At 46.4% G+C, this 24,204-nt stretch overlaps 1 protein-coding gene across 10 annotated transcripts in view; it reads right to left on the reverse strand.

The window, feature by feature from the left end:
* Positions 1-380: 380 nt before the first annotated feature.
* CUNH3orf20 (chromosome unknown C3orf20 homolog) overlaps positions 381-24,204 on the reverse strand; it is a 61,746-nt gene continuing 37,922 nt past the window's right edge. For 7 of the 10 annotated variants that reach the window (XM_036332301.1, XM_036332300.1, XM_036332303.1 and 4 more), the window contains 7 exons: positions 23,450-23,573; positions 21,846-22,095; positions 18,563-18,866; positions 16,451-16,558; positions 15,612-15,754; positions 3,738-3,875; positions 381-3,163 (listed from right to left, as the gene is read on the reverse strand). In XM_036332301.1, coding sequence (XP_036188194.1) covers positions 3,082-3,163; positions 3,738-3,875; positions 15,612-15,754; positions 16,451-16,558; positions 18,563-18,866; positions 21,846-22,095; positions 23,450-23,573 — 1,149 coding nt within the window. In that variant the 3' untranslated portion in view covers positions 381-3,081. Of the gene's footprint in view, positions 3,164-3,737; positions 3,876-15,611; positions 15,755-16,401; positions 16,559-18,562; positions 18,867-21,845; positions 22,096-23,449; positions 23,574-24,204 lie in introns of those variants that run through there. The other 3 variants (XR_004971531.1, XM_036332302.1, XR_004971532.1) reach the window with 3 other exon arrangements.

The raw sequence follows: 24,204 nt of genomic DNA on the forward strand, positions 1-24,204 counted from the left end.
GTCCCTTGGCCTGGCCTGTGCCCTCTTGCAATCCGGGACCCCTCGGGGGATGTCAGAGAGCCGGTTTCAGCCTGATCCCACAGGCCAGGCCGAGGGACCCCACTCATGCACAAATTCGTGCACCAGGCCTCTAGTCTATAATAATAAAAGCGTAATATGCTAATTAGACCAGACATCCTTCCAGACATCCTTCCTTCCAGACAAAGCCTCAGTGGGTGGGGGCTGAGGCCCCTGGCCATGGTGGCAGGCAGGAGCAGGGCCAAGGCCTTTGCATGAATTTTGTGCATTGGACCTCTAGTTGTAATGCTGCTATGAACATGGGTGTACAAATATCTCTTCGAGAACTTGCCTTCAATTCTTTTGGATGCCTAGAAGTAAGATTGCTGGCTCATATAGTAATTTTATTTTTAATTATTTGAAGAACCCCCATACTGGTTTCCACAGCAGTTTACTATTCCCAGCAATAGTGCACAAGGATTCCATTGTCTCCACATCCTCACCAACACTTGCTGTTTTCTGTTTGATAGTAGCTATCCTAATGGGTGTGAGATGGTAACTCATTATAATTTTGATTTACATTTCTCTACTGACTACTGACATTGAGCCTTTTTTCATGTGTTTATTGGCCATTTGTATATCTTCTTTGGAAAAATGACTATTCAAATCCTTTGCCCAGTTTTGCATTAAGCTGTTTTAGAAGTTCTCTATATATTCTGGCTATTAATCCCTTATCAGCATATGATTTTCAAATATGTTTGCCCATTCTGTGGGCTACCTTTTTATTCCTTGGAGAGTGTCTTCTAATGCACACATTTCTAAAATTTTCATGAAATCCAATTTGTCTATTTTTTCTTTTGTAGCCTGTGCCTTTGTGTCATATCCATTAAATCACTGCCAAATCCAATGTCACAATGCTTTTGTCCTGTTTTCTTCAAAGAGTTTCATTGTTTTAGGTCTTACATTTGGTTCTTGATGCATTTGAAGTTAATTTTCGTATGTGGTGTTTTGTATGTGGTATCATTCTTTTACCTGTGGAAATCTAGTACTTTACCAGACCTCACGAAGCCACACCCTAAACATGTGCAGTTTAGCATGCAGCCGAAGACTCAAGGAGATCTCTATGCAAATTTTGAGTTCTCTCTGCATAGCTCCCTCTTCTCTGATGCTCTGCGTCACAAATTCTATTCACCGTTGTCTCTCCAAACTCCAATCTGTCTCCCAGCTCAGCAATACTCCATACTGTGCTTGAACTCTCCTTCTCCATATCATGATCCAGAAAGCATGTCTGGCAGAAAGCTGGAGGGATTATAGAACACACTCTGTTTCTCTTTCCTGGTGTTTGTGTCAGGAGGACACTCCAGTCTCAGTTACCCCGATGTGTCTGGAAGCAAAATTCAGTCCATATCTTTCTTGCTTGATAACATCTTGTTCCTTGCTTATGTTTTCAGATCCTTCTGTTTATTTAAACACTGAAAACATTCACTTTACATTGTGCCTGACAATTCCAATATCCAAAGTCTTGCATGTCTAATTTAATATTTGATATCTGTTTTCATTCACTTTGATGTGCCTTTTTCAATTTTGGATTGTGAGCTAATATTCAACTGGGTTCTCTCTGTGGGAATCCTATGAGGTCTGGGTTGAGAGTAAACATCTTCAGAGAAGATTTGTGTCTGCTTCTGTCAGGTCTCTCCCTGGCTTTCCCAGACCTCGGAGGCAGCATATACATGTAAATCCAGTATGCACAGGCTGACTAGACAGAGGTGGACCTTGCTTCCCCTTCCTTCTAATTCTATGTGTCCTTGTGCTCAGAAGGGGAGGACGGGAGAGTGGTAAGACGCCCAGGACCCCTAAGTATCAGGCTTAAGAACATAGTACGTCATTTCAAATCCATTACCAGGGGACAAATGTATAATCAAAAAAAAAAAAAAAAGCCTTTCAATGATACAAATGATGGGGGCAGGTGTGGAGCGGAGAGGGTTAATGGGGGGGGGGGGGCGGGAGGAGGACATCTATAACACTTTCAACAATAAAGATAAATTTTAAACAATTAAACCTTAAAAATTCAGATTTAAAAAGCATCTATTACAAAGGGAGCACAAGTAATCAAGTATAGAGCATGTCACTGAACGCCACCCACAGCTCAGGGCATGAAGTCTCTCTTCCAGGCCTGGAGACCAAGGCAGACCCTCCGGGGTCCTCACCCTGCTCCTGGGAAGAGCCACAGACAAGCAGGGGGCCAGAGCAGGTGTGCTGTCTGTGCCTCTCAGGTGCCACCAGGGAGGCATCAGCACACCCATGGGCTGCCATCTCTGGGACATTGATGCTGGTAAGTCTTCTTCAGGCCTGTTAGCTTGGGTCATAAGGGTGGGCTAAATGGGCCACAGGGGCTCTGGCTTTCCAGGTGCCACCAAAGGGTTCCTGGATGTGGCCTGTCACTGCCTCTTCTGTCCTACTCCAGGGCCCTCTCCCTCTTTTTCCTCCTGCCTTTTATTCTCCTTCCTCCCTCATTTCCTCTTCCCTCCCACCTCCCATTCAGCTCCCTCTCCCCCAACACTCCCTCCTGGGCTCTCCCTTCTTATCATCTCTCTCCTGTCTCTCCCTTAGTTTGGTCTCCCTCTGTTCTGCATTTTTCTTCCTGTCTTCCCTCTCCCTCTTCTCTCACAACCCTGTTTTCCACTTGGGCCAGAACCTGAGCCATTCCCAACCAGTGAAGGGGAGGAGGGCATAGTTTAGTCCCATCCCAGACCTCCCATGGTAACGTCTCATTTGGCTTGGCCCCCTGGTCAGGTTTGTTTCCTTGGGAGCGGGAGAATCCAGGCTGCTTCACTGGTCACAGAAGCAGCTCTGGGTCAGAGCACCCTAGTTTCCAAGGACTGGACCTAGAACTGAGCTGCTGGGGGCCTCTGGCCTTGTAGAGCCAGCCTAGCCCATGGCCTCATCCAGATGCTGGAGGCATGCTTGTTTATTACATAGAGGCTCAGAGAAAAGGGGTGGGGGTGGGGGTGGGGGGAGGCAGGGCAGGTGGGCAAGGGAGGAGCCTCATCCAGGCCTGGCACTCTGGTGGTCAAGGGGCCTGCATTACTTCTTGGAGGCCGGTTTCTTCCAAGAGTTCATCTTCTTACTGTCCCTCCTGCCTTGGATGAGAGGATGCAGATTCATCCTAAAAATCAAAATAGAGAGAAGCAAATGCTGGGAAATGGGTGGAGAGGGCTGGTCTGGACAGCACTTGATCCCTGTGCTGGCCTGGGCCAAGGTGAGCATGGCCTCCACCTTGCACAGCTGAGGTCCTCTTGGCATCGCTCCAACCTGGGATTCCAGTGCACCTGTGACTTTTCTAGGTGCTCACGGTTATGCTTTTCTATTTTCATGAGAAGTGTGCGATTTTTCACGCTCTTGCAGGACACATGATTCGCTTCACAGTGAATACGGCCAAGTCAGTGGACTTGACAAGTCTAGGAAGTTTATGCAGGAAGACAGCCTGCGGTCTCCACCCTTCTCAGACAGACAGATGGGTCTGGGGTGTGGGGTTTCACCACAAGCTTAAAGGCTTCAATCTCCGCCAACCAGATCAGGGAGAGCAACTGGGCAGTATGTTGATAAAAGAGGTCAGAGGTCAGAGATTGTTGGAGATGTGACTCCCCAAGGTCATTTAGCCCCCTGTGGCCTCTGGGAGTTATGCCTATTCTGCCAACCACAAGAGGGCCCCTCAGCCCCCGGGCTGGGAAACCACCTACTTCTTCTCATGTTCAGGGAAATAGTCCTCCATCTTGTCCCCTACGGTCAACGAGGAGATGCTTCCTTGGATGTCTTCCAAAATTGTTCTCTTGTCTGAGTCAGTGTCATCCAGGCTCAGGAAGGAGGGTAAAACGCTGCTGTGGAGGCAGGAAGGGGAGGGCAGTGCTCAGTGGAGGCCCAGTCAGAGGGGGCCCAGAGCTGGGGGTGTCTGGGCAAGCAGCCCTCACTCAGAGCTGCACCCCAATGTTCCAGTTCCTAGAGAGAGAAGGGCGCAGGTGCTTCTCCAGAGGAAGGGTGAAGGGAGACCTGACCCCTGGGGACCCAGAGGTTCACTGGGGTTGGCTTCCCTGGCTTCTTTTTCAGATTGGAATTGCCCTAACTCCATGCCCACGATACCTGTACACACAGCCTGACCATCAAACGAGCAAAGGAGAGAACAGGAAGCCAAGAAAATAAGTCATCATGTACAATGTTATGGATTGTATCCCCCAAAATTCATATACAGGAGTCCTAACCCCTAGTACCCCAAGATGTAGGAAATAGGGTCACTGCGGATGTAGTGAGCTAGAAGTCATACTAGAGTAGGGTGGGCCTCAATCTAATATACCTGGTGTCTTTATTAAAAAGGGACATGTGGACACAGACATGCACATAGGGGAACACCATGTGAAGATGAGTGGTGCTGTCCTGGCTGGTTTGGCTCAGTGGTTGGAATGTTTGCCTGTAGACTAAGGGGTCATGGGTTCAATTCCTGGTCAAGGGCACGTACTTCAGTTTCAGGTTTGATATCCAACCCCAGTTGGGGCACATGGGGGAGGCAATCAGTTGATGTCTCTTTCTCACATTCATGTTTCCCTCCCTCCTTCCCACCTTCCCTCCCTCTTTCATTCCTCCCTCCTTCCTCCCTTCCACTCTCTAAGGATCAATGAAAAAAATATCTTTGGGTGAGGATTAAAAAAATAAATAAATAAAAGATGAGTGGTGCAGCCACAGCCTAGGAATGCCCAGCGCTTGGAGGGCTGAACTAGATCCTTCCTAGCACCCTCAGAGGGAGCCTGCCCTGCCCATACCTGCATCTCAGACTTCTGGCCTCCTGAACCGCAAGTCAATACATTTCAGTTTGTGGAAGTGTCACACTGCTCTAGGAAACTAATGAATATGTGTGGTCACTCCTCACCTTTGCACCACAGCTCAAGGCTTTCCAGCCATTCACTGTATGCAAACACTGTTCCGGTTACAAGATGGTTTTGAGCATCGAAGTGGCCCTAGGGGACAGGAAGTGCAGGGTGGCACCCTCGGGGACAGGAAGTGCAGGGTGCCCATTTTATCGACAAGAGCAGAGAGGGGAGCTGGAGGGCACATAGTAGGTTCATGGCAGAGGCAGGACCAGCCTTTTCATTTATTGTTTCTTCATATTTTTTGAGCCCTTGCTATGCGACTAGATTAAGGGAAAAGCAGTTCAGAGATAAGAGACAAAGGGAGAAGAGAGAGGGGGGTCTCCTCTATCATTGCAAGGGCCCCCCAAAAATAAAAAATGGAATGCTACCAAAACGGGGTCACAGAATCTGGGTATATTCACAATGTTAGCATTTAGTAAACTAACGTCTCCCTTCACAGCTCACCCTGCCGCCCTGCCCGATGGGGAGCACACACACAAAGTCCAAGTGACTTCACAACACTGCAATGGGGTGCAAGAAGAGATTAACCAAAAAAATTTATATACACGAGATTAAAAATGGTGGCAGAGTAGGAGGATGCTGCATGGCCATGCTTCCAGGAACAAGCTGGAATTACAACTGAAATACGAGAAGGCTTCCTGAATAATCAACGGAAAACTCACAGGAGAGAACCCTGATACCCAAGGACTGAAGTTGGAGCCGGCATAGAGACTGGTAGGAGAAGCAGAGACATGACCAACAGAGGGGAAATGAAGTCCCAGAGAGTTATCTCAGCTGGTGGTGGAGGGGTGGGAGGTGCCACTGAGAATTCTGGGATCTAATCCCAGAGCTGGGCTCCCCAGCAGAGAGCACCAAAGTTGAGGAAGGTATCCACATAGCATCAAGCTGTGGAAAGCAGTGGGGTGCTGTCGGCCAGGGAGTGGCAGCTGGGAGTTCAGGCACCCTCTTAAAGGGCCAAGGCACAAACATTTCCTGTGGAGCCACCCACCTTGTGCTCTGGTAGAGGGAGGGCGAAGTGGACTGGAGCTGTGAGAACAAAGGCCAGCACTGTGGACTCGGACTCGGGGGATAGAGCTCAGAAGGCAGACACCCCAAGTTTCCTCAGCTCAGTCATTCCCTCACACAGCCATACAGACATATGCCTTCCCTGGGGGGAAGACAGTTGACACATCCTATTGGAAAACACATTGCCCTGAGGCCGCTTAAGACATTAAAAGTAACAATTTGAAGGAGTAACAGCTGTTTGTGTACCCCGCCCCCATCCAAGGAACAGCAGCCTCCTGTTCGCCACACCCTCTGTCTGAGGAACAGCAGATGTGTGTGAAGCCTCCCAACACCAGCCAGAGGAGCCACCACAGCAGTGAACAGCACCCACCACTGGAGCTGCTCCCAACTGAGGAGCAGCTGCTACCACAACTGCCCGAGGAGCAACTGCAGCCCCAGGAGCCACTGCCACCCAGGGAGCAGCCACTGAACAACTCAACATCTAGATATGTCGGTGAGATCAAACATGGGTAGACAAAGAAACCCCCAAAGGAAAGAAAAGGAGGACTCGCCAGAAAAGCAGCTAAGTGAAACCGAGGCATGCAGCATGACAGAAAAAGAATTTAGATTAAGGGTTCTAGAATGCATAAACCGGATGGAGGAAAAAATCAACAATTTATGCAAGAAGCAAGAAGAAACAGATGAAAAAATCAGTAAGTTATGTAAGAACCAAGAAGAAATGAAGAGTGATATAGCTGCAATAAAAAACATCATTGAGGAGAAACCAAGATGGCGGCATAGGTAAACACTGGAGATTGCTGCCTCACACAACCACTTCAAAAATACAACTAAAAGACATAACGGACATCATCCAGAACCACAGGAAGGCTGGATGAGTGGAATTTCTACAACTAGAAGGAAAGAGAAAAGCATACCAAGACTCAGAGGAGGTGCGGTGCTGAAGTAAATACAAAGGTGCAGAGGTGCATGCGGAGAGGGCTGGTGGCTGAGGACACAATTGTCTTTTTCAATCGGGAGGGAGTCTCAGGCTCTGAGCTCCAGTTCTGGGTGAGTCTCTGGGAACCCAGACTCATACGGGAGAAACGGGACTGTCTGGCATCTGTCGGAATTCAAGGGCAGCTTTCTCTCGGAGGCACTCTTGGCGATTGCCAGGACCTCTGAAGGCAGGACTGAGAGCAGCCATAGTGCTGGCTCACTCGGCCCGCCCTATTGATCCCCTGGGACCCCGCCCCGCCCAAGCCGTGAATGGAGGCTTTTGCATATGAAAGGCCCGGCCCTTTGTAACCTGAAAATAACTTAACAAACTGCAGCTGCCCCAAGGCCCCAGGGCAACTTGCATTGCTTTACAGCTGGCTTCTGCTGGGTAGCCTCAGGCAAAGGCTAGATTAGCACCTCCTTAGATCCAAGAGCCAGTGTACCCAGTGGTCAGAGTGGGACCATCCAATTACAACTCCTCAGATCTATAAGGGACACACTCAGGGGGCAGACTCAGTGAGCACCAAAGCCCCACTGAAGCAAGTCTTGCCCCATAAGGGTGTCTTCAGCACAGAAGTTCTCCCACCGTAGACACAGTTGATTCTCACAGCCAATTGGCCTGGAGGTCAAATCCTCCCAGTGTTACTTACAACAATCAAGGCTTAACTACAACAAGACTGTGCATAAAGCCCATAAAGGGGTGCACCAAGAGCGTCTACCTCAGGTAATTGGGACACTTAGCACAGAAAGCCACTCTATCAACACAGCGAAGCATAAAAAATGCCGAGACAAAGAAACAGGACACAAATGACAGAAATGGAGGAAAGCAAACTACTGGATATAGAGTTCAAAACCACACTTTTTAGGTTTTTCAAGAATTTTCTAGAAACCACCGATAAATGTAGTGAGATCCTCAAGAAATCTAATGAGACCCTCGATGTTGTGATAAAGGACCAACTAGAAATTAAGCATACACTGACTGAAATAAAGAATATTATACAGACTCCCAATAGCAGACCAGAGGATCGCAAGAATCAAGTCAAAGATTTGAAATATGAAGAAGCAAAAAACACCCAACCGGAAAAGCAAAATGAAAAAAGAATCCAAAAATATGAAGATAGTGTAATGAGCCTCTGGGACAACTTCAAGTGTACCAACATCCGAATTATAGGGGTGCCAGAAGAAGAGAGAGAGCAAGATATTGAAAACCTATTTGAAGAAATAATGACAGAAAACTTCCCCTACCTGGGGAAAGAAATATAGACTTCCAAGTCCAGGAAGCACATAGAACCCCAAACAAAAGGAATCCAAAGAGGACCACACCAAGACACATCATAATTAAAATGCCAAGAGCAAAAGACAAAGAGAGTATCCTAAAAGCAGCAAGAGAAAAACAGTCAGTTACCTACAAGGGAGTACCCATACGACTGTCGGCTGATTTCTCAACAGAAACTTTGCAGGCCAGAAGGGAGTGGCAAGAAATATTCAAAGTGATGAATACCAAGAACCTACAACCAAGATTACTTTATCCAGCAAAGCTATCATTCAGAACTGAAGGTCAGATAAAGAGCTTCACAGATAAGGAAAAGCTAAAGGAGTTCATCACTACCAAACCAGTATTATATGAAATGCTGAAAGGTATCCTTTAAGAAGAGGAATAAGAAGAAAAAGGTAAAGATACAAATTATGAACAACAAATACACATCTATCAACAAGTGAATCTAAAAATCAAGTGAATAAATAATCTGATGAACAGTATGAACTGGCGATTATAATAGAATCAGGGACATAGAAAGGGAATGGACTGACTATTCTTGGGGGGGGGGCAAGGGGTGTGGGGGTGCGGGAAGAGATTGGACAATAATCGTGCACCTATGGATGAGGACAGTGGGTGGTGAGTGAGGGCGGAGGGTGGGGTGGGAACTGGGTGGAGAGGAGTTATGGTGGGAAAAAAGAGGAACCAATGTAATAATCTGAACAATAAAGATTTAATTAAGAAAAAAAAACACACAAAATAAATAAACAAATAAATTTAAAAAAAAAAAAAAAAAAACACCATTGAAAGTTTCAACAGTAGACTAGGAGAAGTGGAGGACCGAATTAGCGAATTAGAAGACAGGGAAACAAAACACACTCAAAAAGAACAGCAATTGGCGAAAAAAATTAAAAGACAGGAGGAGAGCCTAAGGGAGCTATGGGACAACATGAAACCAAACAACATACGAATAATAGGGGTGCCAGAACAATAGAAAGAGGAACAAGACTTAGAAAACCTATTTGAAGAAATAATATCAGACAACTTCCCTGAGGTGGGGAAGAAAAAAGTCACAGAAGCACAGAGAGTCCCAAACAAGGTGAACCCAAAAAGACCTACACCAAGACACATCCTAATTAACCATGCCAAATGTTCAGGACAAAGAGAGAATCTTAAAGGCTGCAAGACAGAGACGGAAAGTTACATACAAGGGCTCTCCCATTAGATTATCAAATGATTTCTCAACAGAAACACATCAGGCCAGAAAAGAATGGACGGAAATTTACAAAGTGATGCAAAGCAAAGGACTGAATCCAATAATACTCTATCCAGCAAGGCTATCATTCAAAATTGAAGGGGAAATAAGAAGCTTCACAGACAAAAAAAGGCTAAGGGAGTTTATCACCACCAAGCCAGCAATGCAAGAAATGCTAAAGGGACTGGTGTAAAAAGAAGAAATAAAAAGCTCAGAAAGAAAACAGCAACAAAAAATAGAAATGGCTACAAACAAGTTCCTTTCAATAATAACTTTAAACATAAATGGACTAAATGGTCCAATCAAAAGACATTGAGTGGCTGAATGGATAAAAAAACATGACCCATATATTTGCTGTCTACAAGAGATCCACCTCAGAAGAAGGGACTCACACAGACTGAAAGTGAATGGATGGGAAAATATCTTTCAGGCAAATGGAAATGAAAAAAAAGCTGGGGTAGCAATACTTATATCGGACAAAATAGACCTCAAAGTGAAGGCCATAACAAGAGATAAGGGAGGCCACTTCATAATATTAAAGGGATCAATACAACAAGAGGATATAACCCTGATAAACATATATGCACCCAATGCAGAAGCACCCAAATACATAAGAAAATTCCTGGAAGATATCAAGGGAGAGATCGACAGCACCACAATCATAGTAGGGGACTTTAATACACCACTGACATCACGGGATAAATCCTCTAGACAAAAAATCGGCAAAGAAACAGCAATCCTAAATGGCTCACTAGATCAGATGGACTTAATTGACATCTGCAAAACACTTCACCTCAAAGCCACAAAATATACGTTCTTCTCAAGTGCTCATGGGACATCTTCAAAAATAGACCACATATTGGGTCACAAACAAAGTCTCCCCAAATTCAAGAAGATTGAAATCATACCAAGCATCTTCTCAGACCACAAGGGCATAATATTAGAAATAAACTACAATAAAAACAACTCAAAATACTCAAACACTTGGAAGCTGAATAGCATGTTATTAAATATTGATTGGGTTACCAATGAGATCAAAGAAGAAATTAAAAACATCCTGGAAACTAATGACAATGAAAACACAACAATCCAAAACCTTTGGGACACAATGAAAGCAGTCCGGAGAGGGAAGTTTATAGCTCTACAGGCCTATCTCAACAAACAAGAAAAAATGGTAGTAAATCATCTAAATCTACATCTCAAAGAATTAGAAAGAGAGCAACAAGAAAAGCCCAGAGTGAGCAGAAGGAAGGCGATAATAAAGATTAGAGCAGAAATAAATAACATAGAGACCAAAAAAACAATACAGAAAATCAATGAAACCAAGAGCTGGTTCTTTGAAAGGATAAACAAGATTGACGAACCTCTAGCCAGGCTCACCAAGAAGCAAAGAGAGAGGACCCAAATAAACAAAATCAGAAATGATAGAGGCGAAATAACAACAGACCCCACAGAAATACAAATGATTGTTAAAAAATACTATGGACAACTCCACTCCAACAAACTAGACAACCTGGAGGAAATGGACATATTCCTAGAAAAATACAACATTCCAAAACTTAATCAGGAAGAATCTAAAAATCTCAACAGGCCAATAACTATGGAAGAAATTGAAGCAGTCATCAAAAAGCTTCCAGCAAACAAAAGCCCAGGACCAGACGGCTTCACAGGGGAGTTTTACCAAACATTCAAGGAAGAACTAAAACCTCTCCTCCTCAGACTACTACAAAAAATTCAAGAGGAAGGAACACTTCCAAGCTCATTCTATGAAGCCAGCATCACCCTAATACCAAAACCAGGTAAAGACAACACAATGAAAGAGAATTACAGGCCAATATCCCTCATGAACATAGATGCCAAAATCCTCAACAAAATCTTAGCAAATCAGATCCAGCAGTACATCAGAAAGATCATACACCATGACCAAGTAGGATTTATCCCAGGGATGCAAGGATGGTACAGTATCCGCAAACCAATAAACGTGATACATCACATAAACAAAATGAAAGAAAAAAACCACATGGTCATATCAATTGATGCAGAAAAAGCATTTGACAAAATCCAACACCCATTTTTGATAAAAACTCTCAGCAAGGTGGGAATAGAAGGATCATACCTCAACATAATAAAAGCCATATATGACAAACCCACAGCCAACATCATACTCAATGGACAAAAACTAACACCATTTCCCTTATGAACAGGAACAAGACAGGGATGCCCACTCTCACCACTCCTGTTCAACATAGTACTGGAAGTATTAGCCATTGCAATTAGACAAGAAGAAGAAATAAAAGGCATCCAAATTGGAAAAGAAGTAAAACTGTCTTTATTTGCAGATGACATGATATTATACATAAAAAAACCCTAAAGACTCCATCAAAAAACTATTAGACTTAATAAAAGAATTCGGCAATGTAGCAGGATACAAAATTAACGCCAAGAAATCTATAGCATTTCTATACACCAATAGTGAACTTGCAGAAAGAGAGACTAAAAAAAAATCCCATTTACCATCACACCAAAAAAATTAAGCTACCTAGGAATAAACTTAACTAAAGAGGTAAAAGACCTCTACTCAGAAAACTATAGGGCGTTGAAAAAAGAGATATAGGAAGACATAAACAGATGGAAGAACATACCATGTTCTTGGATTGGTAGAATCAACATCATTAAAATGTCCATACTACCCAAAGCAATCTATAAATTCAACGCACTTCCCATTAAAATACCAACAGCATATTTTACAGACCTAGAACGAACTCTCCAAAAATTCATCTGGAATAAAAAACGACCCTGAATAGCTGCAGCAATCCTGAGAAAGAACAAAGTAGGTGGGATCTCAATACCAGATATCAAGCTGTATTACAAAGCCACTGTTCTCAAAACTGCCTGGTACTGGCACAAGAACAGACATATAGATCAATGGAATAGAATAGAGAGCCCAGAAATCGGCCCGAACCAATATGCTCAATTAATATTTGACAAAGGAGGCAAGAACATAAAATGGAGTCAAGATAGTCTCTTCAATAAATGGTGTTGGGAAAATTGGACAGATACATGCAAGAAAATGAAACTAGAACACCAACTTACACCATACACAAAAATAAACTCAAAATGGATTAAGGACTTAAATATACGACGGGAAACCATAAAAATACTAGAAGAATCCAAAGACAACAAAATCTCAGACATATGCCGAAGCAATTTCTTCACCAATATAGATCCTAGGGCATTGGAAACTAAAGAGAAAATAAACAAATGGGACTACATCAAAATAAAAAGCTTCTGCACAGCAAAAGAAACCATCAACAAAACAACAAGAAAGCTCACTACATGGGAGAACATATTTGCCAATGCTATCACTGATAAGGGTTTAATCTCCAACATTTATAGGGAACTCATACAACTCAACAAAAGGAAGATAAACAATCCAATCAAAAAATGGGCAAAGGACCTAAATAGACACCTTTCAAAAGAGGACATTCAGAAAGCCAAGAGACATATGAAAACATGCTCAAAGTCACTAATCATCCAAGAGATGCAAATCAAAACAACAATGAGGTACCATCTCACACCTGTCAGAATGGCTATCATTAACAAATCAACATACGACAAGTGCTGGAGAGGATGTGGAGAAAAAGGAACACTCGTGCACTGCTGGTGGGAATGCAGACTGGTGCAGACACTATGGAAGACAGTATGGAGTTTCCTCAAAAAACAAAAAATGGAACTCCCATTTGACCCCGTGATCCCACTTCTAGGAATATATCCCAAGAAACCAGAAACACAAATCAGAAAGGATATATGCACCCCTATGTTCATAGCAGCACAATTCACCATAGCTAAGATCTGGAAACGGCCTAAGTGCCCATTAGTAGATGAATGGATTAGAAAACTGTGGCACATCTACACGATGGAAAACTATGCTGCTGTAAAAAAGAAGGAACTCTTACCATTTGCAACAGCATGGATGGAACTGGAAAGCATTATGCTAAGTGAAATAAGCCAGTCAATGAAGGAAAAATACCACATGATCTCACTCACTTATGGATAATAAAGACCATTATAAACTTATGAACAAAAATAGATACAGAGGCAGAGCTGCCTCGAACAGACTGTCAAACTACAGCGGGAAGGCTGGGGAGAGTTGGGGGGCAGGTGGGGGGGGGGTAAGAGATCAACCGAAGGACTTGTATGCATGCATATAAGCATAACCAATGGGCATAAGACACTGGGGGGTAGGGGAGGCCAGGGGATTGTCAAGGGCGGGGGAAAAAAAGGAGACATATGTAATACTCTTTGTAATACTTTAAGCAATAAAAAATTAAAAAAAAACAACAAAAAAAACTTATATACATATATGTATAAGCCACGGACACAGACAATAGTGCGATGAAGGCCTGGGGAGGAGGTGCAGGAACGGGATGGAGGGTGTCAGTGGGGGTGCAGGGGAGGAAAGTACTGTAATAATTTCAACAATAAAGATAAATTTAAAAAAGAAACTGAAAAATAAAATAAATAAGAGCCAATTCTGATCAAGCTTCTCCCCAGCTCAATAACCTTCAATGGCTCCCCACTGCCTATATGATCAAGTCACCAAAGCTTCCCACAACATGCCCTTCCCCTGCTTATCCAGTACCTGCTTCTCCTTCAGCAGAGGACCCTACTCCCACAGGTCTTCCTAGGACTCATGAATGGGTCCACAGTGGCATCCTAACACATGAAGAGCCGGTACTGCCTCATTCTGGCAGGTTTCTACTTTCTCCTCTTCACAAGCTGACAAGTCTTATCTCACCAACCATGTCTGGCCTACACCTCACATGTCTCTGGGTCTCCTAACAGAGTGGCTCTCACAGTGCCACCAAACCCCGGAGCTGCACCAAGCCTTGCTGATAACTGCCATGGCTGGTAGGGGCAGCTACTGGGTGTGGAGGCTGGGAGGCAGCTTGGGACAGGGAGGTTTGAGGGTCAGCTCTGCCACGCCCTGTCCCTGTGCACACACGGAACTCACACTCTCTTCCCAGGACCTGGCTTGATGCCTCTTTTGCAGGAGCTGTAGAGGTACCCGAGGACAGAGTTAGCAAAGCCTTGAGGCTCTCAGTGGCTTTTCTCTCTGCATCTTCCTAACATCCATAGCCCCCTCTAGACCTTGCATCCTCCACTAAGCATTCCAGGATAGTTGGGTCATGGTGTAACCCCCACGGTTTCTCTGGAGCAAATTCCCCCAAACCTCTTTTGGATCCGGCAGACATTCTGACAAGCCCCAAACTCAGCACATGAGGGAGAGACTGGAGTCAGGACTCCTAGAAAGCTGAGGGGCCTTGTGGGAGTGGGGGATGCCCAACTCAGTGCAGTGGGGGTGCAATCATAGGCAAGCCTATGTCTGCACGCAGGTTTATAAAGCACTCCAGCAAACATACTTCCAGAAGATCTCCACAACAACCTGGTGAGGTGGGTATCATCACCCTTATTTGAAGGGGAGGAAAGTAGGCTTAGGAAGGCAAATGGATTAGGCCATAGTCACCCAGATGGTGAAGAGCAGAGCAGGGGCTCCAGCCTCATCGTAGGACCCCTGACCCAGTCAGTCTGCTGCACCACATGGCCCAGGCATTCTAGAATCCGCTCCTTTCACCTAATACAGCCTTAGCAATGGACCAGGCTGTATGCTTCCTGAGTCCAGAGATCTGTCTTTGTACATCTCACCCAAGCTGGGCCCCAGTTATGCTCTGTAATGAGCATCACCTGGTTGAAAAACCAGAGCTCCGAGGCCGAGAGGCAGACTTAAGCCAGGCCACCCCAATTCCTTTTACCAGGACCTGAGATCACTCCATGAATGGTTCTTGCCCATGTGGCCCTGCCAGTGAACAAAGTAGAGGCAGGGCTTGGATCACACACAGGATGGAGTGGGGTGCAATGGGGCAAAAGATGGGGTGTCCCTAGGGACCCTACCCAAATGCCCGTCTCCATGATTTCCCTACAGAAATCAGCACTGGGCAAATGATTCTGTGTCCCTCTTTCTCCAAGAGGGCCCCTTTCCAAGGCCTGTGTCCCGAAGAAACCAACAGCACGGCCTGGCACACTCCCTCACAGCCTGCTCACATTCCCACCCAGCCCACCCGCAAAGTCCTTCCATGCCAGTTTCTACTGTGGACCCACCCTTGCCTGCCGCCATCCTTCTCGGTCCGAGCTTTTCCCATTGTACCTAAACTTGTAGTTCTCTGGCATGAAGTAGCCCATCTTGCAGTCCTGCCGAGCCTGGGAGATCTGTTTCAGCAGATTCTGCTTGCTGAAGCCGTATCCATTCAAAACACAGCCCCCAAACAGGAGCTTCCCCCCAGCGAACATCTGCTGACAGACAGGAAGGAAACAAAGGAGAGGCCCTCAGCACATCAGCACTGAAACTCTCAGAGCCTGTGCCAGAATCCAGGCCTCTCTTTGGTGCCCGGGAAGAGGTGTTAACCTTCCCAAGTCACCCACTGAGGTGTGGCTAAGCCTGTCCTCTGTCTAGGTCCCCCAGGTCAGACGCCCATCATCCCAGCCTCTCCCCTCTGCCAGATGGACCAGCTCAAATGTCACTTCATATACAAGACCTCCCAGAACTCTGAGGCCAGAGGGTGTCTTCCTGCTCCCAGGCAGCTGGCCTCAAACCCACTCTGATACACTGATCAGCTTGTCCCATGGGATAGGAGCCCCTTGAGGGCAAGGATCTTGCTCTATAGCCCTCCATGCTCCCACTCTCTGATTTCTGTGCAAGGATAGTCATTAGTATGGATATTCATTTGTTATTTGTCATGGACAAAAAACAAACAAAAGGAAATAGCCTTTTTATGTTATTTAAAATCTACAAACAGATAAAGAGAATTTGACTTTCCAGTTAAGTGCTCAAGTCTCCTGGGATTGGGGACATGGGGTCAATGTGGAGACAGGAGGCCAGGCTGGGAGAAAACCCCCTCCCACATCTGTGACTCCACAAGGGTAGGGGCTATAGAGACCGGGGCAGCTGGTAGTTGGTGGTGAGTCCCCTGCTGGGCTCCGGCTCACCAGAACCATCCCCTGCATCACAGCATACTTCTTCACCAGCAGGGGTGGATCCTTCTGCAGTGGGCTGTTGAGGTCATATCGCAGTAGGCGGTAGGGGTCATGCTGGCACTGCCAAGAGAATGAATGCCCATCACCTCCATGCCAAGAGGATGCACTCAGATTCCTGCGTTCTCAGCCAGGTTGGGTTACCACTGAGTTCTGGAGCCCCATACAATACCCCCTTCTCAACCCCTACTCATGGCATCCCAGAGAATGTCCTCAGATCCACTTAGGGCCCTCTATTGGTGAAAGCTGTCGCAGAGATGATCACCCCTGCCATGTGACATCCACTAGCCTGGCCCTCTGGGGTCTGTGGGATGTTCCTGTCTCCTCTGCCTGAGAGAGACCATGTGGAGATTGGATGATGGGAATGGTATTCCTGGGCATACCCATTTCCAGGATTCTTTTGCCCCCTATCTCCCTGCTGGATGCCCTACTGGACACCTCCTGGTCATTAAACCCACTGAATTGAACCCAAATCTTGAGGTATGGCCTGGTCAATCCGGAGTAAAACTGGTCTCTTTCTCCTCCTTCTTTCTGGATGCTGTTGTTAATAAAGCTAATGTGACATGTTCTGGTTTTATCTACTTTTATTCCAGGTGCCACCAAAATTGTCCTGCCGGACCTTTCAGTTTAAAATGTGAAACCTGGACCCACACCTGGTGTTCCAGCTATTAGAGCAAGAGAACACCAGGAAAGGTTTCTGTCTTAAGACCCTGAGTGGTGGGGCCAGAGGCAGTGCAATCTGAAAACACCCTCCAAGCCTGCTCTTTGTACTCCTCCATCCTGCTGCCATGGCCTTCAACCAGCTCAGGCCAGGCCCTGACTCCGTTTGTGCTGCTCATGGCTGGGCAGCACCACCATGCATTCCTGTGCTTATGGATAATTATTAGTGAACAATGAATGGCCCTGAAATAAACTGAAGTCAACTCTAAGTTTAAAACATATGTGTCTTTGATATATGAGACTAGAAAAAAGCCTTCTGGAGTCTGATCTGAAGGGTTCCAATGCCAAGCTCCTGGCACTGGCTGGAGTGCAGGTCCAAGGGTGGGTATGTCAGGGTCAGGAAGGTGGCACTCCTGGGATGAGGGCTTAAGAGGATGTCCCCAGGGTATACACAAAAATCAGAATTAAGGGCTGCAGCCAGAGGAAGATGGGTGAAGACAATAGACTTGAGAGGGCACCAAGACAAAGAGGGTTTGAAGGAAGGCATCAAGTGGACACACAGCTCTGTGCTCATGTGGCATCCTCTGCTCCAGTTGGTCTGGGGACAGGGCCACCCCTTGAACTGTGCTAACACTGTTGGAATGGCTAATGACTCAGGATGATGATGAGATTTAGAAATGACTCCGCGGCAAGGAGGCGGGGTGGTTCCATGTGCCCCTGACTGACTCACCCACGATGAACTGGGACCTCGAGCGGTCTTTCCCCTGTTCACCTTGGCACAGGACACTGCCTCTGCCAGAAACACTCACCCACCTGCCCAAACCCTTTCATCCTGGGGGGCTCTCCCAGACCTTTGAGAGGGGTTCTCTTGCTCCCCAGTTCCTACCCGCCTAGAGCTGTCCTTTCATGGTCCTCATTGGGGCTTGCTGTAGTTACACCCCCACCATGTGGGAGCCGCTCCAGGGCTATGTCAAAGTCAACATGGAGCAGAGACCTGCACAGGACCAGCGCACAGTAGGTACTTGGCCACTATCTACCAACATTCCTTAGCCCTGAGCATTTAGAGGTGAGTGTGGTTCTGCTTTAAATACACCAGCACAGAACCAAAAACTGTGGTGTGTACTTTGGAAGAAAACAACAGGGGCCTGACTTTGTCTCAAGGTCAGAAAGGACAACCACTTGATGCGGTGACATTCGTCCTGGGACAGGGGGATGAACGGGAGAGAACCACAGCAAACAGTAGGAAGAGTGTGTGCAAAGGCCCCAAGGAGCAAAGGAAGTGAAAGAGGACCCTGTGCCGAAGTGGAGAGGCAATCTCTCAGCCAGGTGCTCAGCCAGCCCTAGCCCTCCCCCTCCACCTCCCCACCCCCAGGCACTGGGGGCTCCTCTGCTGGGCCCAGGACCCACCTGGATGCAGGGTGAGCCACGGCCCTGCTGCCGGTGACAGTAGAGTGTGTTGAGCAGCCACTGGAGCTGTCCTGAGCTGGTAGGAATGTGGCTTGACACAATTCCGAACACCAGCACCTGGCTGGGGTCACGGGGCACCGACAGGAAACGTTCCAGCTCCACATCAGATACCAGGGGTGGCTTCACTATGCACTTGCAGCCAGCGCGGATGTCTTCCTTACAAATGAGCTTCCGCAGCACCAGTGGGCAGTCAGAGGGTGAGGCAGCCCTCCTGGTGTGGCTGCGCATCTCTGCGGCCCTCCCCCTGCAAGAAGGAGCGAGTGGGCTGGCGCTCAGTGGGCCCTGACTCCACATGGACAAAGGCCCCACTGCTGTGGAGTCTAGGCCACGGGCAGCTCAACCCTGGCCTCTGCCATCAGCATGCCCCCTATCTCCTTGCAGCACCGCCTTGAATGGGTCCCCTAATCTTTCTGGGCCTCTGTATCCTCAAGTAACAAGCAACTCAATTGTTCATCCATCCAACACAAGCTTTGTAGTCATCCTGAACTCCTTTCTTTCTCTTAAACCTCATGTCCTATCCAACCTATCAGCAAGCCTGTCTGCTCTCCACTCAAGAAAGATGCAGCCCTGGCCAGTTTGGCTCAGTGGATAGAGCATTGGCCTGTGGACTGAAGGGGGTTTGATTTTGGTCAAGGACTCATGCCCGGGTTGCGGGTTAGATCCCCAGTCGGGGGTGTGCAGGAGGCAGCCAATCAATGATTCTCTCTCATCATTGATATTTCTGTCTCTCTCGCCCTCTCTCTCCCTTTCTGAAATAAATAAAAATTTTTTTAATCTAATTTGCATCTCTCAGATGATTAGTGACTTTGAGCATGTTTTCATATGTCTCTTTGGTCTTCCTTATGTTCTCTTTCAAAAAGTATCTATTTAGGTCCGTTGCCCATTTTTTGATTGAGTTATCTTCCTTTTGTTAAGTTGTATGAGTTCCCTGTAAATCTTGGAGATTAAACCCTTATCTGTGATAATATCAAAACAACAATCCGGTACCATCTCACACCTGTCAGAATGGCTATCATCAACAAATCAACAAACAACAAGTGTTGGCGAGGATGTGTAGAAAAATGCAGACTGGTGCAGCCACTGTGGAGAACAGTATGGAGTTTTCTCAAAAAACTAAAATGGAATTCCCATTTGACCCAGCAATCCCACTTCTAGGAATATATCCCAAGAAATTAGAAACACCAATCAGAAAGGATATATGCACCCCTATGTTCATAGCAGCACAATTCACCACAGCTAAGATTTGGAAACAGCCTAAGTGCCCATCAGCAGATGAGTGGATTAAAAAACTGTGATAGGTACATCTATACAATGGAATACTATGCTGTGGTAAAAAAGAAGGCATTCTTACCATTTGCAACAGCATGGATGGACCTGGAGAGCATTATGTGAAGCGAAATAAGCCAATCAGAGAAAGATTAATATTACATGATCTCACTCATTAGTGGAATATAATGAACAACATAAGCAGATGAACAAAAACAGATCCAAAGACAGAAAAGCATCAATCAAACCGTCAAACCTCAGAGGGAAGGTAAGGGGAAGAGATCAACCAAAGGACTTGTATGCATGCATATAAACCTAACCAAAGGACACAGACACCAGGGGGGTGAGGGCATGAGTGGGAGGGCAGGGGGAAATGGGGAGATAAGGACACATATGTAATACCTTAATCAATAAAGAAAAAAAAAGAATCAACCAATGAATGTATAAATTCAAAAAATGAAATAAAGTAATACAATTGCAAGTAAAAAAAAAAAAAATCTGAGTCACATCATGTCACTACTCTCTTTGAAACTCTCCAGTGGCTTTCCACCTTTCCTAGAATAAAAGCCAAAGTCCCTGCAATGTCCTTCCAGGCTGTACATGATCTGTCCCCCTGCCTTATCCTCTTTACCTCTCTTCTTCTTCTCCAATAGGTCCACCTTTGCTTATTGAGTTCTGGCCTCTTTGGCCTGTGCTTATCCTCCAGCCTCAAGGTCTTTGCTCTCGCTGTCCCTTCTGCCTGCTTGGCTCTTCCCCCAGATAGGCACACAACTCACTTTCTCACCTTCTTTACCTCTTTATGAAAATGTCACCTTCTTTTTTACAATTTATATTTTTATTGGTTTCAGAGAGGAAGGGTGAGGAATAGAGAGATAGAAACATCTACGAGAGAAACATCATCGATTGGCTACCTCCTGCATGCCCTCCTCTGGGGATTGAACCCACAATCTGGGCATGGGCCCTGACCAGGAATCAAAGTGTGATCTCTTGCTTCTTGGGTTGATGCTTACCACTGAGCAACACTGGCTGGGCTTTAAAATGTTGTTTTTTTAAATCCATAAGTCAGATGATCTTACCTTAAAAGTAATGGAATGACTTCCTATAACAGTAACAAGTGTACTTATCTGGCTCCTGCCTCTCTCTCTGTGTCCTCAATTTATATAACTCTTAAGTCTTCCCCATGAGGCTCCACACTGGTCTTTTTACTTTCACTCACATATACCAAACTTATTCTTGTCTCAGAGCTTTCATACTTGCTCTACCCTTTGCCTGAGGTTCCTTCCCCGTCCCTTTTTGGGGCTGCCTATTTCTTATCCTTCAGGTCTCCAGTTAAATATCATTTCCTCCGGAATGCCTTTCCTGACCTTTCTTCCTAATGTAGCACATCCCACCCCATTTCTTAGTCACTTTCTATCCCTGGGGCTAGTCAACATTTTCTATAAAGGACCACAGTGCAAATGTCCTAATCTTTGCAGGCCAGATGGACTATGTCACAAAGACTCAAGACGTCTGTCCTAGCAGGGTAAGCAGCCATAGATAATACTAAGTATATGAGAGGGTGTGGCCGTGTTCCAAGAAAACCTTACTTATTGATCTGATATTCAAATTTCATATCATTGCACATGTCATGAGAAATTCTTCTTTTGATTTCTCCCCCAGCATTTAAATACATAAAAAAACATTCTAAGCTCACCCATTAAAAAGGCTAGCAGCAGGGCCAGATTTACACATGGCCCTAAATTGCCAACCTCTGCTTTCCATGAATTCTTTTCTTTCTAGCCTTCTCACCATCGAAATGACTTCAGTGATTCATGTGTGTACCTTCTATTTTTGCCCACCCTGAGGATTCCAGCTCCGAGAGGGAGGGGCCTCATCTATTTTCTTCACCAGTGTGTGCCCACTACGCATGAGAGCATCTGGCACACAGAAGCTAGAGGAAATGAAGGCTCAAGCCCACCTGAGTGTAGCCAGGGCTTTGGCGTGGATTTTGATGATCTTCTTCGGAGCAGGGCTTATCGGAGCAGACCTAGGCTCTTCCTTCGGAGACTGTACAGCCGAGGATTCAGGTGGGGCTGACTGATAACGTGTTGCAGGGCCTTCTGAATATAGATTTAGCTTGGCGCCCCGCTCAGAAAAGGCCCAGGATCTCATTTTGGTTCGACTTAGTTCTCCCATGACCCTTGATGGATATTCTATGATGAGCAGTCCTGTTTACAGAAGACACTGTTGTTATTCTCAGTGGCCTTACCTTCCTGATGTAGGGCTCTGCATGTGGGCACCCTTTAGCTCATCTCCCTCTCCACTCCTTCACTCTGTAGATTCTTCTGCTGGGCTGCCTGCCCTCTATTGTCTGGCACAGCACTCCAAGCCTAGCACCGTTAGCTCATCAGTAAATGCTGGCTGAATGTAAGAACGAATCAATCCCATTCCCATTCATTCATCCATACCCAGCTTAGATCCCTCTTCTCTGAATTGACCCTGTGTTTTATCAGCTTTGTGACCCAGACAGCACTCAATGTAGAGACTGGGTATAAATGCATCCGTGTTGTTCCCTTCCCTGAGGATGCCATTCCTTGTGTCTCCAGGTTTAAGTAATTTCCATCTACTTTTTTTTGTTACATTGCATTTATCGGTATTCTTATTGTACTTTCCCCACTAGACTGGAAAACTTTTGAGGCCAGGGATCTCTCATTCACTTACCATTTACTGAGTGCTGGGTTCTGGGCATAGAGAGATCACCCACAACTGCTTCCCTGCCTCTGGAAACTCCCAGTGGCAGTATAGGAGGGATGGGCAAACAGAAATATTCACAATGCTAAGTTGTAAGATTTACTAGAGCACACATAAAGTACTGTCGAGCCCAGAGGAGTGTGTGTCCCCTTCTACTGGGGGAGTCAGGGCTTTCCAGAGAAGAGGCACAGTTGAACTGAGTCTTCAGGGGTGAGGAGAAATACCCCAGAGAGGTCATGGGGAGAGCACAGCCCCTCCATGCTCAGCCTGGGGGTGGCATGGAGTGCTGTGGGGGGTGGGGGGGTGTCAATGTCCTTTTGTGCCCAGGCTCATCAGCAGGGCAGAGTCCAGATGTGGAAGGTATTCCTAAGGGCCAGCATGGGGAGCTCTGTGGGCCTAACAGTTCAGCCTGGTAAGGTAGCTGCTTTTTCTCCTCTGCTGAGATCTACAACAAGGAGAGAGGAATGGGGCTGCAAACGGATAGATAGAAGATGGAGCTAAAAGGTGAACCAGGTGTGGGAGTGGGGACAGAGACACATACAGAAAGATGATGAGACCCAGGAAAATAAGATAATCATATGGAGACATTAAAGACACGTAGGAAAGCGCTCAAAAATGGAGGGTGGCCAAGGTCACCATTAGTAGCTGTGTGGCGTTGAGCAAGTCCCTTCGGCGTTCTGAGTCCAGTAATTCCATCTACCAATGGGGAAATCTCCCTGTCATGCCCACCTCCCTGGGGTGGTAAAGAGCTATCCTTGGAGACAATCTGCAGGTAACTCAGGATTTGAAAAGCCATCGGATAGGCTGTCACCTACCTTTCTGCCCCCTTACCTGCTGCCAGTAAGACAGAATTCATGAACTGAGACACTGTCTTCTGAAACCGCCTCTTGATCGCTGCCAGGGCTCGGCTCATCTTAGACAACTTGTCGTCCATGCTGATGATCTTGTGGGTCATCTGGGGAGAGGCCAAGGGGAGGGCATTGTTACCTGTCCTGCCAGGGGTCATCTGCCCAGACCAGTGACAACCAGGCCTTGCTCTGACTTCAAGGATGTTCTGTCCCCTCTGCCCAAGACACAACTCTCTGCCCCACAGCCCAGTGAATTCCTGCATACCAACCCAACCTGACTTGAAGGTCCCCTCCTGGAACATTTTCCCTGATTCTACTGGGCAGAACTGTTCCTTGCTTTGGACCTCTATTAGCAGCAGCCTGAAGACAGAGGTTAGCCCTTTCTGAAGTGAATGCATCTGAACCTGTCTCCCTTGCTGAACTGTAAGTTCCTAGAGGACAGGGACTGAGTCTTGGTCTCCTTTGTGTCAGAGGCCCAGCATGCCGCAGGTGTCCAGTTAATACCTGCATGGTGAAAAATGATGGATAAAGGCCTCTCTGGAGCCAGTCCTCCTCTGTATGCACCCCCTAGAATCTCTTCCTACCTCCAGCTGCCAGAGCATCTCAGAGGAAAAACTGCCCTTAGCCAGGGTTACATAGATTGACTGGTACCTATGAGCACACAGGCCAGGCCTCCTGCCCCAATTCTAGGTTTCCCTGAAGGGCCATCTGGCTCTGGGGCCCCCTGTGAGGTGGCAA

The sequence above is a fragment of the Myotis myotis genome, unplaced genomic scaffold (assembly GCF_014108235.1).
Source record: "Myotis myotis isolate mMyoMyo1 unplaced genomic scaffold, mMyoMyo1.p scaffold_m19_p_13, whole genome shotgun sequence".
Lineage (NCBI taxonomy): Eukaryota > Metazoa > Chordata > Mammalia > Chiroptera > Vespertilionidae > Myotis > Myotis myotis.